Below are 17,228 nucleotides of genomic sequence, written 5' to 3'. Positions count from 1 at the left end.
TATTACTCCCGAAGTTGGAGTCAATGAAACATGACTCTGTCAGTCCATAAGCATTGCATGACTAGAGAACCATTTATGGTGTAAACAGCCCTCTGTCCTGGGTCTTTCACAAGCCTTTACTTAATTCTGCCAGAGACAACAGCACACAGCAACAGAAATTGCTGTCGTGAGAATGAAAGGAACCTGCCCCACAGAGTGCCCCATACCCAAGTCCTGGCCAAGGTAATCAACCACCCATCAAAAAAGCTTGAAATCTTGAGGTGTCTGATTTATGACAAAATCCATTGGATGCTCCCATCCATTTATGTTTGAGAGAACACATCTTATAATAATGATCTGAACAGAAGCAATGCTTTATCTGAAGCATTATATGCAGTAAAAATGGTGCAAAGCAGCACCCTATGACACTATGCTCATATATTTCACATTTAGAGATCACTTATGGCTGACTGCTTAATGGCAAACCTTACTGCTAAGATGAAGCTGATAGAAATCCTATGTAATGATCTCCTGGAATCTCTTGGTAGTACTAAGCTCTGACTGTGCACTGACCTCTCTAGAAGCTCTCCTCAGTACAGCAGGAAAATAGGGAGTAACTACTGAGATATGTATGTTCATTTTCCAGAAGTGCTAGAAATGCCTTTGGTATATCAGATATCCAAAGCCTAAAATAGTCCGGTTTTAAACTAAGATATGACACCGGTAAACTTTACAATGGGTCACAAGCCAACTACTTTGTTTTTCACAGTTTCAGGTAACTTTATTGTGCAAAAATATCAGAACTGTTTTTCAGCCAGTGGAATATTGCTCTCCTGTTTTGATCTTCTGGTATCTATCTTGACAGAGTGTCACCATATTATACAGACACTGCCCCATTTGGAACACACTTAAGTGTGGAAAACATCCATATCCTGAGGCACCCCACCTCACCCTCAATCCCAGCATTCCTGTCCAGGCCATCAACACAGGATGAAATTGTCTTGAAATTGCAACTGTGCTTCATTTCCCAACAATGTTGCTCTATGTATACAATGATTCACCTAATTTTCCACCCACTACTAATAACAGAAAGTGGTGAAAATAGAAGATTTCTGCATTTTATTCTCACAATTATAAGGAGCATTTTTGCATACAGGCTATAGTCAGTTTTGTTATCAGGTTTTTTTAAATGGCAGAGGTAGCATCTGCCAGACAGGAGTTGGAAGTGAGAGAAGTGGGCGAGGAAATCCACAGTCACTGACATGTGTAGTAACTCCTGAGGAACTGATATGGAATTGTGGCCATCCAGAGGCACCAGTGTCATTTTGACACTTGACACATGAATTTCTAGACAGATCTGGGTTACTGGCTACCTATACCTACACCTCGGCATTCAAGCACCAGCGAGCATCCAAGATGGGCCAGAAGCAGGAAGACAGGCTGTCTGCAGAGCAGAAGGGAAGAGGGAAATGGAATGCAGCGGCTACACAGTTTGCAGCACACGCTTGTCCATCTCCTCGTACTGCAGAGCACAGACAGGCCCTGCTGCTGTCCGTGCAGTGTCCCAAACCCTGCTGTGAGGAATGTCACCAGCCATTCCTGGGACAGGAGACGGGACAGCCCCCGGCAGTGTCCGGGGCAGTGCGGTCCCAGGGGGAATCGCCTCTCGGATGTTCCGGCTGCCAGGGGCACTCAGCGCACGGCGCCCTTCACCGCACAGGCTCTGGCAACTCGGAGAAACAGGCAGCTCGAATTCAAGCTTGACGTATTGTGTGTCCGTGAAGATTAACCAGCTTTAAACGTATGCTCATAAGCCTAATGCAGCCGCACCAACGCTGTTGCATTTATGTTTTATTTCTCTCAAACATATACGGGATATTCCTGTTTTCTGTAGTCAAAGTCAGCAATGAAACACTTGACTCCCTCTGGCATCTTTTATATTAAAAAGGATTTATCATTGTAATACCTGGTCTTATAGAGGATCGGTTAAGGGCATGCTTCACATTAAATGCTTGATGATTCTGAAGTCAACAAAACTGATTTTTTTTTTTTTAATTCCGCCGTTTATGACCGAAAAGAGGATGAAAACTTTCGTGGCCCGAGGAAGGCGTTTACCCTGGGATTGTCCTGAGGTCACTGCGGGAGGTCGAGGCAGCCACAAGCCGCTCCCCCCCAGAGAAAGGGGGAGCTGACGATGGGATGAGGACATCCCGACTGAGGCAGCAACGCCCGCCACGGTGTCCCCCGGTGATCCCATAGCCGTCCCGCCCTCTGGGAGGGACTCCGCCCTCACTCAAGATGGCGCCCGCAGTGTCTCCGACGGGCTCTGACGTCAGCGCGCCCATGGTGAAGATGGCGGCTGTTTACCTGCGGCCTCCGCGGAACTTGCCCTTGTCCAACATGGCTGTCGCTGCCCGATTACTTCCGCTGGCAGCGGCGCGAGTTTGCCCTCAGTAGAGATGGTGTAGCGCAGCGCGGAGAGGGCGGGGTGTGCCGGTGCCTGCGGTGAGGGTCAGTGTGCAGGGCGGGCTGGCGGCAGCGGCTGCGTGAGCAGCGCGGAAAGGCGAGGGGAGGGGAGGCGGCGTCGGTGGCCGGGCGGGGGAGAAGGGAGCTCCGGCAGCGCGGCCGCTTCTGGGGAGCTGTGCACGTGTGCGGCCGTGAAATGGCGGCCGGGGCCTGGGCGCTGCCTGCGGCCCGGGCCCGCTGTGGGGCTGGGTGATGCCCCGCTTGCCCAGCGCAGCCTGCAGGGCCCCCGCCCGTTGTGTCCCGGCGCCCTGGGTTCTCCGAGATCCGCCGATGTTCAGCAAGGGACCGCGTCTGTGCGCTCTAACAATTTACAGCGGTGCAAATGAATTAGTTGTGAGACGCTTCTCAGAAGTTTTCGTCATAGGAAAAGATTAAATAGTCTGAAAACTTCTCCTTTCCACTGCAGCACCACTTGCTAATTCTTTATTCATATTAGAAAGGACCGTTTCTGTTTTGTAAGATAGTTTAAGTATTTGGCATAACCAGAAAGCTGTAAGTCAAAGGTGAAAATACAGTTGTTAACTTCTGCAGGTGTTAACCTGTGTGTACTAAATTGTGTACGCAATACAAATATACAAAATTGTGTGTATACCTGCAACCTGTGTGTATAACTTAGGGCACTACGTGGAGGCTGTATGGGACTAATAGTCAGCTAGTGTTGGAATCAAGTAATAAAGTTGTTTCTGCCAGCTGTCCTTGTACTGGTAGTATTCAGAAATGCTGCATTGCTACTATCATAAGTTGTGCTAATACATCTCAGAAGTTACTTTATGATAGTGATCTGAACTGCCTTTTCTTGACAGATGCACACCAATGGCACACAGCACTGAGTTCCCATGTGAATAATCAGCTCCATACCTGGCTTCTTTTGGAACTCATGGGTTTTGCCAGTACTTCTAATCTAGCACTTCACCAGAGGCACTTCTGACAGTTTCTCAGTGTTTTTTTTACTGTATAAACAGGGTCATAGGGCACTGCTGTTATGTCCTGGGTACAAGTTGCAGTCAGCCAATCCAATGAGGATATATTTGATGAAGATGCAGATGAGATGTATCTACTACAGAAGGAATGGAACAGCACTATGAAAAAGAGATTGAAGGTATTTCTATAAAAGTGATTTAATATTCTTTTTAGCCATTTTAGATTTACTGACACAACTTGAGATGCATGCGAATGATTTAAAGGGAAAAATAAAAGTAGCTGTTTAAAAGTTATTGTGGCATACTTTCTTCTGAATATCATGAAAATATGGCAGAAATTTGCATAAACACTTCTTAGTAGACACCAGAGCAAAGTACTGTTTTGCCAAAAAGATGTTGGCTCCCTCTGCATAACATGTGCATTTATGAAAGGCAATGCTGAATTGTGATGCAAGCTACTTGCTTTGTACTTGCAGGTATAGCCTTAGTAAACGTAGGGCAGCAGAGCTGAAGAGTGCTAATAAAGAAATGTGAGATATTTGGGGTTTTGAGTAGAGTTACTCATCAGTCAGATTGTAAGATGTGTGACTCCATGTGCACCACAATTAGGCATTGTGGTCTGTGTAGGCCTTTGGCTGATTTATTTCTTAGTGCAATATATATTTTATGAAAGCTGCTTTCCACAGCCCTTTCCTCTCTGCAGTTCTGCAGGGAGCAAGTTCAAAACCAGATTAGTTCGACAGATACTGTGTAGTTCAGAGCAGGGTTGGTAGGGCTCATCTGCTCTCAGCTGGAGCAGCATTTGGCTGAAGAACATGGATGGAAACTGTTGTGTAGGCGGTTGATCAGGAATGGTATTGCAGCAGACCTAGTATAGTTTCCTTCATCTGAGTTCCATGAAAAGACTGGTTTCTTTTAAGGAACTGTTTAGTGTTCTTACAGAAATCCTCTGACATATTTGAGTAGATACTGCAAAATCATGAAGTGTTACTGAAGTTAGAGTTGTGTGTTAGGCAAAATAATTTTTTGTGTTCCAGGCTACTTTTCTAGCAAGACCACCATGAGCAAATAGGAGTTTTCACTTCACAGCTTGCAATTTTGGTGTGAGAAAAGATAAGAATTATTCTGTGTAATGTTGTAATGTGGTTATAATATAAAGTAAGTAATTTGCATTACAATCATTAGCTGTTTATTTAAAGAAAGTAGTCCCAATGTTAAGTGTATTTATATGTGACTCAGTCAATCACTGTCTCTTTTTCTGGTGTAACTCAAATGGAGTGAGATCCAGCAAATAAAGGAGCAATGCTCAGCAGTTAGTTTTGTGAAAATAAATGGATTCCATGTAGATGAATTACAGATAGGAGAGTACATCTGCTAAAGGGGAAGCTTGGCAGCCTGCATATCTTTTTAGATAGAAAAAAAGAAATCTGTGATATTTCTCAGTCCATTTCTCACAAAGGAGTTAGTAATCACAAGAAGCAAACACGCTTTCTTATTTTTTTATTTTTCTAAAAGAGGTTTTCCTGTTTTCTGACTTTCTGGGGATCCTTTTGGGAAAAGTAAAAAACTGCATCTCGCAGGTGAGTAAATCATAATACACTGCATGTTTTGGTTTGGCGGTGGGAGTGTAGCTGTGAAGGATGTTCACATATAGAAGCTGTAACTTAAGAGAGTGAATACTTGATACTTGTAGAGACTTTTTTTTATTGTTGTTACATATTTGTCAGAGATCCACTTTGTCATGTTGTGAACAACTTGTTTTACTGCTCTTGTTACAGGAAGGCTATAGGGATGGAATTGAGGCCGGGAAAGAACTTGCACTCCAGAGAGGCTTTAATCAAGGTTACAGACATGGTGCCGAGCTGATGATTACATGTGGCCAATTCAAAGGAACCCTGAAGTAGGTTACAAACTCCTTAAGGTCAAGTGTACATGGAGGGTGTGGAACGGGGGAACACACATGCAGGTTTTTGTTTGTTATAATTAAAAACCAACTCAACCAACCAAAAAAAAAAAAAAGCAAACAAAAAAGCCCCAGCCCCAAACAAAAAAGTCTTCACATTTTAAAACTGTCCAAAGTGAGCAATCTGAGAATTCCCAGATCTTGAAAACAGGGAATGCCTACCTGGGTGAAGTATAATTTCCAAAAAATTTCTAAATCTCTTTCAGTTGCTCTTCCAAAATTGCCTGAATCTACATATTTAAGCTTAATATTTAATTCTACTGCCTGAATTTTCCATAATATGTGAATTATAAACATAAATGTATTTGTGATTCATAGATGCCTTGTCACCTTGCTATCTACCTCCACCAAGTGGAGATCTACGTAGATGAATATAATCACTTTTGTTGTTGTTGTTGTTCACGTTTTAGTGCTCTCCTAACCTGGTGTCATTTTAATGGACATGATTCTGCTTTAAGTACAATAAATAATCTTCTTGATGTGGTTCGAAAGCACGAAGATGATATGCTTAAGTATCTGAATTCTGCTGAAGAACAGCGACAGCCACATCTTGGACACATTTTAGACTCAGTTCAGGACATGGACCTTAATCACACAGCTGGGACAGAGTACAAGGAAGTTAAAGACGGAAAACATGAAGACTGTGGCAGCTCCAGTGAAAACATTTGTAGGAATAATGGTGACATTGGGTCCTTGCAGTCTGAGTGCAGCAAGACAAACATCTGCACAGATCCTGAGAAGTCAACCCTTGCTTGGGTTAAAAAGCAGACTGTTTGGTTAGTGGAGCAACTGGGCTTATCACTGGATATACTCCATCATGTCCAGCAACTGGAACATTAGTTTTTCTGTCTCATGGTACTTAAAACTATCGCAGCTGATTTTGATTCTTAGTTTGTGGGCCATGTACAGGCTGATGCATCACTTTTGTTTTAGAAAAATATGATTTTGGTGCTTTACAGTAGAAACAATTTTTGTAAGTCTTCATCATGATTTTGGCTCCTGGCAAAACCCTTCACTTTCAATCTTAAAGGTAATATTCACAGAAAGGGGCAATGACTTCAAAGCTTTACAAAGAGTTACTGAACATGGTTCTGTTTTATGTCAGGAGCTCCCATCTCACCTTTATTTTTTTATTGGCAGCAGTTTGGAAATGAAGTGGGTCCCCTCTAATAGCTCCTCTAGGTTGGTCCCCTCCGGTATCAAAAGAATAAATGCTCAGTGCTATGGAAATGGTCAGTGTTTTTGCAGAAGAAGCTGCTATTGATGATACACTGTGTGCAAAATAGAACATGATCTGCTGCTGATTCCTGGAGTGCTGTGACTTTCTAGTCACCTTTTATCAAATTCATTATGTTATCTTTTGTACCCGTGCTGCAATGCACTTTCATTGATAAAAACTATTTTCCCTCTTTATATAGTTACATTTGTCATTTTTGCTGAAAACACCATTTTCTTCAAATTGCAGAATTGCTGACAATTCTATTGTTTTACTCTTAGACATCTACTCTTACCATGTAAGACCACACTAAGCAAGCTTCCAGTCTAATGAACATCCTTGTGTTATTTTTGTATTTATTTTGTCAATCCATCTAGCCTGAACTCTTTACCACATTCCAATAATGTTTTTCTCAAACTCTTCAAGGAAGCCTTAGAACCTCTTAGAAACACATCAGCCACACATGCCTATTTTTTATTATTTCGTATTTCGGTAACTATTCTATATTTGACTTGCTTTCCCATTGCTTCCCTGAACTGTAGCTGTAAATTGCTCAGGAAGTTTTTTCTTTGTGAATGCCTCTGTTTTACGTTAATTAAACTGATTTATAGTAAGTTACCAGTTGTTGGAAGTTTCTTGTAACGCCTTCATATTAGAGACAAAGAAAGTCTAGACATAGGCAAAGTAAGATTTTGAACAGAAAATTATAATTTAATAAAAAAATCACAAAATCATTTCATACTTCGAGGCAAGAAAAAAATCTAAGGTAAAAATTTCTTATTTTTCAGTTCCTTGAGTTTATACCATTCTTACTGAAGATTGTTATCCTGTCAGAGTTGACAGACTAAGTTTGGTTTCCTTTCAGTATCATTTGTGCTTTAGGGGTAAGCATAACTGCAGTTCAGAGTCTTGCATTGAATGCATTTATGAAATAGAAGACAAAGACAGGCATCTGCATGAATTCTATTAATTGTGTATACAAAAATTGTTCAAGTAACTTTTTCTTAATTTATTTAGCATAATGTTGACATAGATAAATGTTACTTCAAATGCCTGTGGTGTGTCATAGACTGTATGATGTATGTTAGATAGATTTTTTTTTTCCATATTCTGGTAGAAAAGGATGCAGTGTTGGAGTTATATAACTTTCCTAACTAATTTTTAATTAGTTGTTTTAACAGTGCCCAATTTTAGCCAACACCATTAAAGTTTCTTCATACATTTACTTTGGTCATTAAATCACTGAAACCTTAAGTTGGTTAAAACTAAACCTGAAAATTTTCAATAAACAAAGCCAAAGGAATTTGAAGATTGGGCATCTGGGATCTTACATTTATGGCCATACGAAGAGACTAGAGTAACCAGAAGATACAGAGGAAATTAAGGCCTGGAAAGTTGGCAACTGTCTGAGAAGAAGATAAAAGAAGGAATAAAGGATGTAGGATTAGCATGAAGAGAAAGAAATCAATAATTAAGAGGGGATAGAATACTAATTAATGAAGAGAATTATATAAATTAATGTCTTTGTTCACTAAAAATGCATAAATAAGTGAAAAAGTTTTGTATGGGCCTCAGCATTGAGACTGGAACTTTGTCAGCCACGCACATCTCTTGACCAAGAATAAAGTAATGCCTTACCTTCGGACAATAAAAAAAGATAGTGTTAGAGGGAATCTTATTTACCATCACAATTTTTGAGGTTTTCAGTAACAAGACAAAGGTTAATAGAACAGTGTTAGACTTTACAGATTTAGATGTAGATTCAAGGGAATTGCTTTCCCATATTTAAAAGTTTGCATTCACGAATTACTAAGTAGACTTTATTTTTCCTTATGAAACCATCAGGTTTTTTTGTCTATCACATCAGCTTCTATACTAGCTGTGGAATTACTTTCCTTCCCAAAGTTTTGGTGCATAGCGAGGAGTTACTTTTTTTCCATGTTCTCACCCAGACTTTCCAGTTTGGCTGTAGAGATATTTTCTTCTGTGCTGTCTGTATTATTTGGCTTATCTGTCACTATCCAGTCTTGCCCACCAACCCCAGAAAGGCTTTCTTTGAGACTCTTAGAATTTGTAGCGTGCTCTGATTGTGGTTCAGGTTGTTGTTCTGTGTCCACATCTTGTATTTTACTGTCAGCTTTCACCTTGGAAACATTCCTGAAAATGGCTCTCATGACAATAGGGACTGACATGCAACTGCAGGAGGAAATGACACATTAGTCACTAGTACAGACTTCATCCATTCTTTAAAGTACTTCTGTTTTTTAAACTCTGGCTGACACCTGAATGAAAACCAGCATTACCTTCTTTTTGGTTTTGTCTTATACAACCTGGTGTTGCATTGTAACCATAGAAAAAATTAAACTACATGTGCTGTACCAGAAATACATGTTGACACACTGAAATCTAGTGCTGAATCTTTGAAGTTAAGTATGCAAATAGGCTTTGACTGAAAGAGTGGGAGGGTCTGGTAAAAAAAAAATTCTTAAGGGTGCTTCTAGTGAAAACCAAAATTAAAACCAACTAAATTCTTGTTGAGTTTTATAATTGTAATCTTCATGTTTTGTATACATAGGTAGGTACATAATGTGTCTTTATTGGAGTTTTTTTCCCACTCTTAACCTGGTTCCAAAAAGGTATCTAGTTTAAAAGCAGGTTCAGAATCCCACCTGCATTGAGTTTGTTGTCATCAAACAGATAATAGTTGTATACTAACTTGCACCAAATCAGTTACAGTAATTTCATGACTGTAAGGCACACCCTTTTGACTAAAATTTTTGCCCAAACCCGGAAGTGCGCCGTATAGTCCCGTGCGCCTTATATATGGGCAAGAGTTCAGAAATTTGCCAACCCGGAAGTGTGAGCTGCGAGCCGCGGGGGGTGCCGGGAGGGCCGCGGGAGCTGGATGGAGGTGAGTCCAGGGGCCCACGGCACCGTGGCTGCTGGGTGCAGGGGGGCCGTGGGGCCAGCAACCGCACAGGGCGGATCCAGAGGCAGATCTTCACTGCAAAAAAAAAAAAGTGCACCTTATAGTCCAGTGCGCCTTATATAATGTACAAAGTTGTGAAATTTGCCGACTCCTGGAGGTGCGCCTTATAATCCAGTGCACCTTATGGTCGTGAAATTACTGTAGTGCTCGTAGACCGTGTTCTGGATCTGTTTGTCTAGCCTATGTTCATTTATCACAACAACCTGCTCTCTTGGAATTTGTTCAGAAAACATGCCAGAGACAGTGTTGTAGACATGCCATTTTCAACTCACTTTCTGAAACAAAGGACTGATTGCTATTAGGTAGATGTGTAAAAAGACCTTTCCATGCTATTCTAAGTTATGCTAGACATGACACTGTCATCAGCTAGAGTCTTCAGAAAAGCACCTCTTCACAAAAGGTAAAACTCCTCACTCAATAGTCTTTCCCTGCTTCCATGTGCTTCCTACTAGAAACACTTCATCACTGTTTATGTTTAAAATTTTTGAAAGAGATACTTAAAACACTGAAGTAACACATTCCCACCATTGTATTACTATTGTATTACTATTATTGTATTGCATTTTACTAGAGTGAAGTTTTCAGGTTGCTGAGTTTATGGCGTTATGAATGCACATAATATTTCTGTTAAGTGGACCTCTGATGTTCATTCCAACTTATAAAAGTACTTACCGTTTCACAGCTCTTGCTATGAAGTCATCACTAGAATTTAGAGTTGGATCTTGAGGATTTAAATGAAGGTGACATTGGACTTCTCTAGATGTGATAACATCTATTACCACTAAGAAGGGACAGAACAGAAAAATGTTTGTTTTTAAATACTTACAAACATTGAAAACCATCCTTTCATTTTGATGCTTGAAGAAATGTAAGACTGAAGACTATGGAAAGAGGTTTGCAGAAATATATTTGCATTACTTGCTTTTCCTTAATATAGTTACATCAGAAATAGTGGAAGTTAAAATTTATTAATTAAATGCAGACCAAGACAAAACAAGACTTGAACATTTACTTTCTGTATTATTCTGAGTACAGAACACCTAGTAGGCAGTTTATACACAAGTGTATAAACCTTGAGTTTTTCATGGGCTGCATGCTGTTGAGTGGCCCTTAGAATGTTTGGAACTGAGAAGCATAGTGCAAGAACCTTGATAGAGCCAAATCCCTTGTCAACTCAAGTAAAGAAGACAGTAGCAATTATTCCACACCTACCACAGGCTAAATTCTCTTTCACAGGATGAAGGAAAAAGACAGAAAAGCTGGTGTTCTTGTGTGGTACCACTTCAAAGTAAAGCAGTTCTGAATCATCTAGAAATAAAATTACTGTTAAGTGATATCCACCATTGAAGTCGGACTTTTTTTGGCTGAATTACATGCCAGAATTTTTAAAATATTGATACAATAGTCCAATTATTCATTATTTTGACAACTTAGTTTATGTGCATAGAATGAGTATAGAATTAAAAAAAAAATACAGTGTTAAGATTTTTTTTATCATTTACAGTGCTCCACAAGTAATGCCAGTTCTGGCAAGGGAGCAGTAAAATCTGTCAAGTTAGAAACCAGTTTGTCTCAAATAATGTGCCATCACTTCCAGCCACACAACTTACCTTCATTTATATGCTTCTCAGAGACACAGCTGCTAATAAGAGTGTTATATGCCATTTGATGTCGAAGAATCTCTATTACGCCAGGCACACACTTTGGATGGCTAAATGGGACCTTGCTGACCAAGGCTCCTGCTAAACCTGATTTTTCTGAGCCCTTGTTTATGAAGTAACAGTGCTTTGGGCAATCTGGAAGAGACTAAGGAACAAATGTGGTGATATTTCAAGGACTGAAAACAGGAAAGTAAAGCTTGATGTTATTAGGCAACTGTCATCAGGCAATCTACAACAAAAATATTTTTGAAAGATACATTTCTAGCATGTCCATCATATCTCTACATTTCTAGTAGAATCCTTAGAGGAAGCTAAATGAGATCCACTCTCCCTCCCAAATACATACCAATTAGGCAGATACACCTAGAGCCAAGTGGTCAGGAATTCAAATATCACCAATTCTTGCAAGTACTTTTCAGAGCCCTATAGACTACAAAAATGTTAGTGACCAAGATAATGATATCATAGTAATGCTGCTTGATAGTTGTATAAACAGGATAGCAGTTTTGCTTGGAAATCTCTTCTGGACATCAGATGTTGTTCCAGCCTCTATCACTATTACAGTTTCTTTGGAGAGGTATGTTTGGGTCTGGAATATCTCCTGATGATTCACTTGAAGATGAGGGGGAAATAGTATGAAAAATTTACCACCTCTCCATGTTAACAGTGATTCCATGACAAAATTAGAAGTGCACTATTAAGTTATCTCCTTCAGGAGGCCAAATGGAAACTGTCCCCTTAAGAACAGGGCAGGGCAGTTAATTAGGAGGGTCTATGTTAACAAAAGCTGAACAGCTTTTCCTAGTGTGTTCCTGGATCAACAGGATTTTCCCAACACTCATTTCAAGTTTAGAATGCAATTTAGTAATTCTAGAAATAGAATCCTTAAACTCAGAAGTAAAATCTTCTCCTACCATGTACAAATATTTCAGGGAATTGTTGAAAAATTACAGAGCCTTTCATGTGCATCTAATAGAACTAAAAGATTAATTCCATCTTATAGAAAAGAAGAGCTTTTTACCAAACATTATTTTAGCATGGTATAAATTTACTACTACCTTCTGTACCACCACCTCAAGGTCCAAGAACTAAGCAGGCAATGGGCTCTATGAACACTGCTAGTAGAACACAAAAAAAGTGCCCTCTTCTTTTGCTGCCATGAATTGCAAAATTAATGTTTCCTAGCAAAAAAAAAGTAGAACTTTGAAGCTTGTCTTGTAGTTGCCTTGTACATAAGTCTGGGAGAAGGCATCTTAGCCACAACTTTCTATTCTAAAACTTTACATCTAATGCAGCCTAAGCGACTGTATTTCAATAATGCAAAAGGAAAGCCTTCTTCAGTTAAATAACTTTATCTTTAGATAGCAGTTGGCATCAATGTTGTGACACTTTATATTTTTCTTCCTGCCAGTCCCTTTAAAAGGAATCAATAGACTCAGTGTTATCTAATTACAAAATCCCTTTTGTTAAAACAGTGTGACATGCAGCATGATAAGATCTTCAAAAATACCTTATTGGGACTTGCTCCTCACACTCGTCAATAAATTTGATTCTTTTTAAGGCATTAATGATAAAGTTCTGAGCAATTTTTAAGAGAGTTAATATCTGGGTTACACACAAACAAATTGGTATGACTTCAGCAGGCAAGCACACAGTGTTTCATTAATGAGGATGAGAAGCTCATTTACATGAGAGGATCTAATACTGCTTCGTAAATTGTACTATTTCCTAAGGAGCACTTTTATGGGGAAATGGTTATTCAGTGTGTGTCAAATGCACACTATACTTACCACAAAGAAGCAAGATTTATTTGTAGACAAGTCTTCACTGCATTTTTCTTTAAGAGTAGACTGAACAATTAGCTCATACAGTGGAGCTTGTTTCAAGCCAGAAATCTGAATTCCTGAAATCAGGTCATTATTTTTAGTAGCAATTAGGTTATGACAGTAGGTTATGAAAGCCACTATTAAAAACAAACCAAGTGTTTTGAAAAGATAAAAAGGATTGATTTTCTTTCTTATTCCTCTTTTTTGCTATTGGGAATTTGAGGTACAATGTTTAACTTTGCCAGTAATTGTTGTATCTTTCTTAGAACTTTTGTGTTTTGCACTGGTTGTTAAATGTTACACTTGGATTGATAGAACAGAATATGTTCTGCCTCAGAAGCAGCTTCTTAAAACATTAACACTGGGAAGTAAAGAGCAAATAAGCAATGCACAGTCACAGAGGTATTTGTCTTAAAAAGCAATTATAACATGCCTGTAAGCCTCTGTATCTCTTCAATACTGGTTGAAGATACTGGAACAGGCTGATGAAACTTCAGAACAAAAAAAGCTGGCAAATCCATGCTGAGATTGTCAGTCAGTTGCAAAAAAGCAGGGCTGCTAGGAAAAAAAATGTCAGAATGAAAGTTTTTTTACAGAAATTGCCATAACAAGGACTCTAAGTGCAAGGCCACTATCAGATCCCTAGCAGTTTATTATGTTCCATACATTTTCTGACTTGAGAAATGTTTTGCTTTATAAATGCAACTTTAATAGTCTAAAACATGGTTAATGTGAAAATTGACAGAAAGGAAAAGTGAGACACAGAAAGTGAGTGATATTTTTACAAATAATTCTGAAATATTTTAGTTTGGAAAGTTGCTTCAGACTTTCCCTCCAGACAGTACTGAGGTAGAGAGAGATGAGGTGTCAGTACCCATAGTGAGATGACAAACTATTTTGTGTATTTTAGGTGTAGTATCTTTCGGTATATGCTTTCTTTACTGTGAATCTATGAAGGACTTGCCTGTTGAATACTAGGAAGTTCAGTAATATTGTTCCAGTGGCTCTTTCTGGATTTAAATCTATGAATAAATTCATAGTTCAAGGCAACAACATAGTTAAATATGAACACAATATGAACACACAATGAACACTTGAAGTCCATTTGGGAAAACTGTAAAAGCCACAGATTATAGAGGATGTAGCTCTGGAGCATAAAGCCATAAATAAAACAGAGCTTCCTGTTTCAGCAGAGGCTAAATGTAAGTTATGCTGAAGTCAGTGCCAGTGTCTTGTAAATACATTTCTGTATTGGCACGTGTCCAGAGCCTTACCTGTTCTCTCCATCTTGAGGATCTACAATTAATGGAGAAAGAGGCAGTTTGTGGAGTGTATCCGTGCCTTCAACAGTTACAGCTGTTTTTGTTCCGCATACCTGGGAACCTGAGGGAGAAAGAGAACAGTATTATTTTCCTTATTTTAGTGTAAAATAATCATATGCATGCAAAATATACAATGATAAGGACTTGGAAGGTCAGGTCCAACTGACCACGCCCAAAAGACCACAGGTACCCAAAGAATTCAGCAATAGCTGAATCAACAACTAAGAAATGGAAAGTAGTTTCCTGATGGACATTAAAACTGCTAAAGTGCAACACATAAACTGTTCTACTAAACTAGAATTTTACATTTTATTTCTGAGCTTTCAATAATTAACTTTGCTTAATGAAACGGGTAGTAATGAAAAACTTTGCATGTTAGCTATTTCTGTTGAAACAGTAATAGCTTTACCATTATTTAGTTCTGCTTCCAAAACTTGATAGGGAGAAATGTAAAATTCAATGTTCATTTGGGTTCCTGAGGAATAAAAAAACAATGGTTACTACACAGGTCAGTAGAGGAAATGTGTTTGGTACCTTGACACAAAGGTGAAAAAACCAACACTGTTGATGGGAAGAGGGGATTTCTTGTAGAGTACAGTAATTTCACAACCATAAGGCGCACCGGAACCGGACTATAAGGCGCACCCCTGGGAGTTGGCAAATTTCGCAACTTTGTACATTATATAAGGCGTACCGGACTATAAGGCGCATTTTATTTTTGCAGCGAGGATCCGCCCCCAGCTGCCCCCGCACGGTTGCTGGCTGAGGCCCCGCCTCCACCCGGCAGCCATGGGGCCCTGGGCCCGCCTGTACCCGGCAGGACAGGCGTTGCAGGCCCCCGGCCCCACCTCCACCTGGCTGCCACGGCACCGCGGCCCCTCCTTCACCCAGCAGCCATGGCACCGTGGCCCCGCAGCCCCGCCTACACCTGGCTGCCACGGCACTGCTGCCCCGTGGGCCTGCCTCCACCTGGCTGCCATGGCACTGCGGCCTCGTGAGCCCGCCTGCACCCAGCAGTTGCGGCACCGCCGCCCCGCGGGCCCACATCCACCCAGCTGCTGCTGCATCACGGCCCTGTGGGCCCACCTCCACCCGGCTGCCATGGCACCGCGGCCCCACGGGCCTCCCTTCACCCGGCTGCCACGCCTACGCAGCCCCGCCTCCACCCGGCTACCACGGCCCTACCGGCTCTCCCCACAGCTCGCGGCACACACTTTCGGGTTGGCAAATTTCCGAACTATGTACGTTATATAAGGCGCACCGGACTATAAGGCGCACTTCCGGGTTTGGGCCAAAATTTTAGTCAAAAGGGTGCGCCTTAGAGTCGTGAAATTACTGTACATCTCTACTTAAAATATATGTTCAATATATGTTCCGTATGCCTGTATGTTATCTGAGAATACAGGCATAGTGAGTCCCTAGGGCAGGTTTTATTTATATAGAGGATCTTTCCTGTACATAAAGTTCAACTCAGTAGTGTTATTTGATTACAATTCTTTGAATTCAGAAAAGGGAATAAATAAAAAAAAGGAGAAAAAGAAAAAAAATCACCTCCAGTTCTTGGCACCAGGTGTCCTACTTTTCCATTAAGTACTTCAGTAACTCTGTTTACATCCTGTGTTCTAGTTCAAAACATATCTTAATTAGTGTTTCCTGCATTGCAGTGCTAGCTAGGCTAATGTAATCTCTAATTTGTATCCTTAATCAAAAGAAGACAATGCTTTCTTGGAAGTAGATTGTATGCCCAGTATGTCCACCTTCCGAAACACCACAACTCCTGGGACTTGGACTTCCACTTTCCTGTATTTGAGCTGTTTGAATTGCACTTTGGTGTGCTATTTATGAGAAATGACAGGGATCAAAAATATCAGAGTAGCAACTAGTTGTGCAAAGAATGAAGTAATAATCTGGATAAACTAACTTGAACAGAACCAGTCTCTGACTTCAAGTGTGTTCATATAGCCATACATTTACATAGCTGTGTACTAACTCTGCAGTGCATTAACGTACAGCATAGATGGGACAAGTAATCTGTTTAATTTATAAATACTATTTACTGATATATCAGTGTCCAGCAAGGATACAGCACATTAGTTCATAGCGTTTTTATGCTTCATAAGTGAAAACTGCAAAAATAACCCAAGAGGCCATACCTGCCAAGGTATGTGTGTATGTAGCTTAATAGGCAAGATATCAGAGAAGCTATTTCAAAAATCCAGAAGGAAGGCACTGCCCTCAACTCTGATTTATTGAAAATAATGAAAATACTTGTACAATTACCAGTACGCTTAGGAAACTGCTCCCCATCTATCTGTAATATTACTTTTTGAAAAGAGAAACAAACAAAGGAAGGAGGAAAGCTGGCATCCACTACTCCTGATCTAAAACCTGAGGACAAAATGAGATACCCAAACAGCAGAATCCCAAAAGGTCTCTTTACTTCTGGCACAGGGAGATCTAAACATGACTGCTGACTTTCAGACACACTGCTCTCAATGGGTGGTAAAGTGCACACACCACCAAGCTATGTAACCAACCAGTTTCCCAGGAAGACCCTTAGATAAAGCACAGGAGTTCAGTAGATCATCTGGTTTGGCATGTCTGGGGTTGAACCAAAGGCTTCAAGCTTCCCAGTGGAAGAAAACTCATTAGCCTTCCACATCCTGCTCTATAATTATATCAGTTATCTTGTTTTTTAGTGAAACCAAGTGGGTGTGGGTAGAGGTAAAGAGACATAGACTGTAAGTTACCTGTCTAGAAGAGACATTGAATAAAGGTCTTTTTCAAGGGCCTGCAAAGCAAGATATCCCTTAGCTTTCATTTCGC

At 40.3% G+C, this 17,228-nt stretch overlaps 2 protein-coding genes and 1 long non-coding RNA gene across 5 annotated transcripts; 1 reads left to right on the top strand and 2 right to left on the bottom strand.

Annotated features, from left to right (window-relative positions):
- The first annotated feature begins 776 nt into the window (after positions 1 to 776).
- On the top strand, positions 777 to 7,222 carry YAE1 (YAE1 maturation factor of ABCE1). Of its 3 annotated transcripts, none has more exons than XM_033073497.2 (4): positions 777 to 2,484; positions 3,468 to 3,604; positions 5,204 to 5,325; positions 5,799 to 7,222. In XM_033073497.2, exons 2-4 carry the CDS (start codon positions 3,488 to 3,490, stop codon positions 6,226 to 6,228), a joined length of 669 nt encoding a protein of 222 aa, XP_032929388.1. In that variant the 5' UTR covers positions 777 to 2,484; positions 3,468 to 3,487; the 3' UTR covers positions 6,229 to 7,222. The 3 variants fall into 3 exon arrangements, with proteins under 3 accessions (XP_032929388.1, XP_032929380.1, XP_032929397.1); XM_033073489.2 differs by having other exon boundaries at positions 780 to 2,490; XM_033073506.2 differs by lacking the exon at positions 777 to 2,484 and adding an exon at positions 4,941 to 5,005 and having other exon boundaries at positions 3,481 to 3,604.
- Positions 7,223 to 7,321: 99 nt separating this feature from the next.
- LOC116993964 (mediator of RNA polymerase II transcription subunit 1-like) lies at positions 7,322 to 14,367 on the bottom strand. Its single transcript, XM_033055312.2, has 6 exons — positions 14,355 to 14,367; positions 13,045 to 13,157; positions 11,204 to 11,399; positions 10,806 to 10,901; positions 10,266 to 10,374; positions 7,322 to 8,800 (listed from the first exon to the last, which is right to left on the bottom strand). The coding sequence occupies exons 1-6, from the start codon at positions 14,365 to 14,367 to the stop codon at positions 8,530 to 8,532; spliced, it is 798 nt and encodes a 265-aa protein (XP_032911203.1). The 3' UTR covers positions 7,322 to 8,529.
- A 4-nt stretch (positions 14,368 to 14,371) lies between these two features.
- Positions 14,372 to 17,228, bottom strand: LOC117006920. Its single transcript, XR_004420042.1, has 3 exons — positions 17,153 to 17,228; positions 14,812 to 14,877; positions 14,372 to 14,463 (listed from the first exon to the last, which is right to left on the bottom strand). It is a non-coding gene; the product is annotated as an uncharacterized LOC117006920 (long non-coding RNA).

This window comes from Catharus ustulatus, chromosome 1 (genome assembly GCF_009819885.2).
Source record: "Catharus ustulatus isolate bCatUst1 chromosome 1, bCatUst1.pri.v2, whole genome shotgun sequence".
NCBI classification, from domain to species: Eukaryota; Metazoa; Chordata; class Aves; order Passeriformes; family Turdidae; genus Catharus; species Catharus ustulatus.
This window is presented reverse-complemented; position numbering and strand designations above follow the sequence as displayed.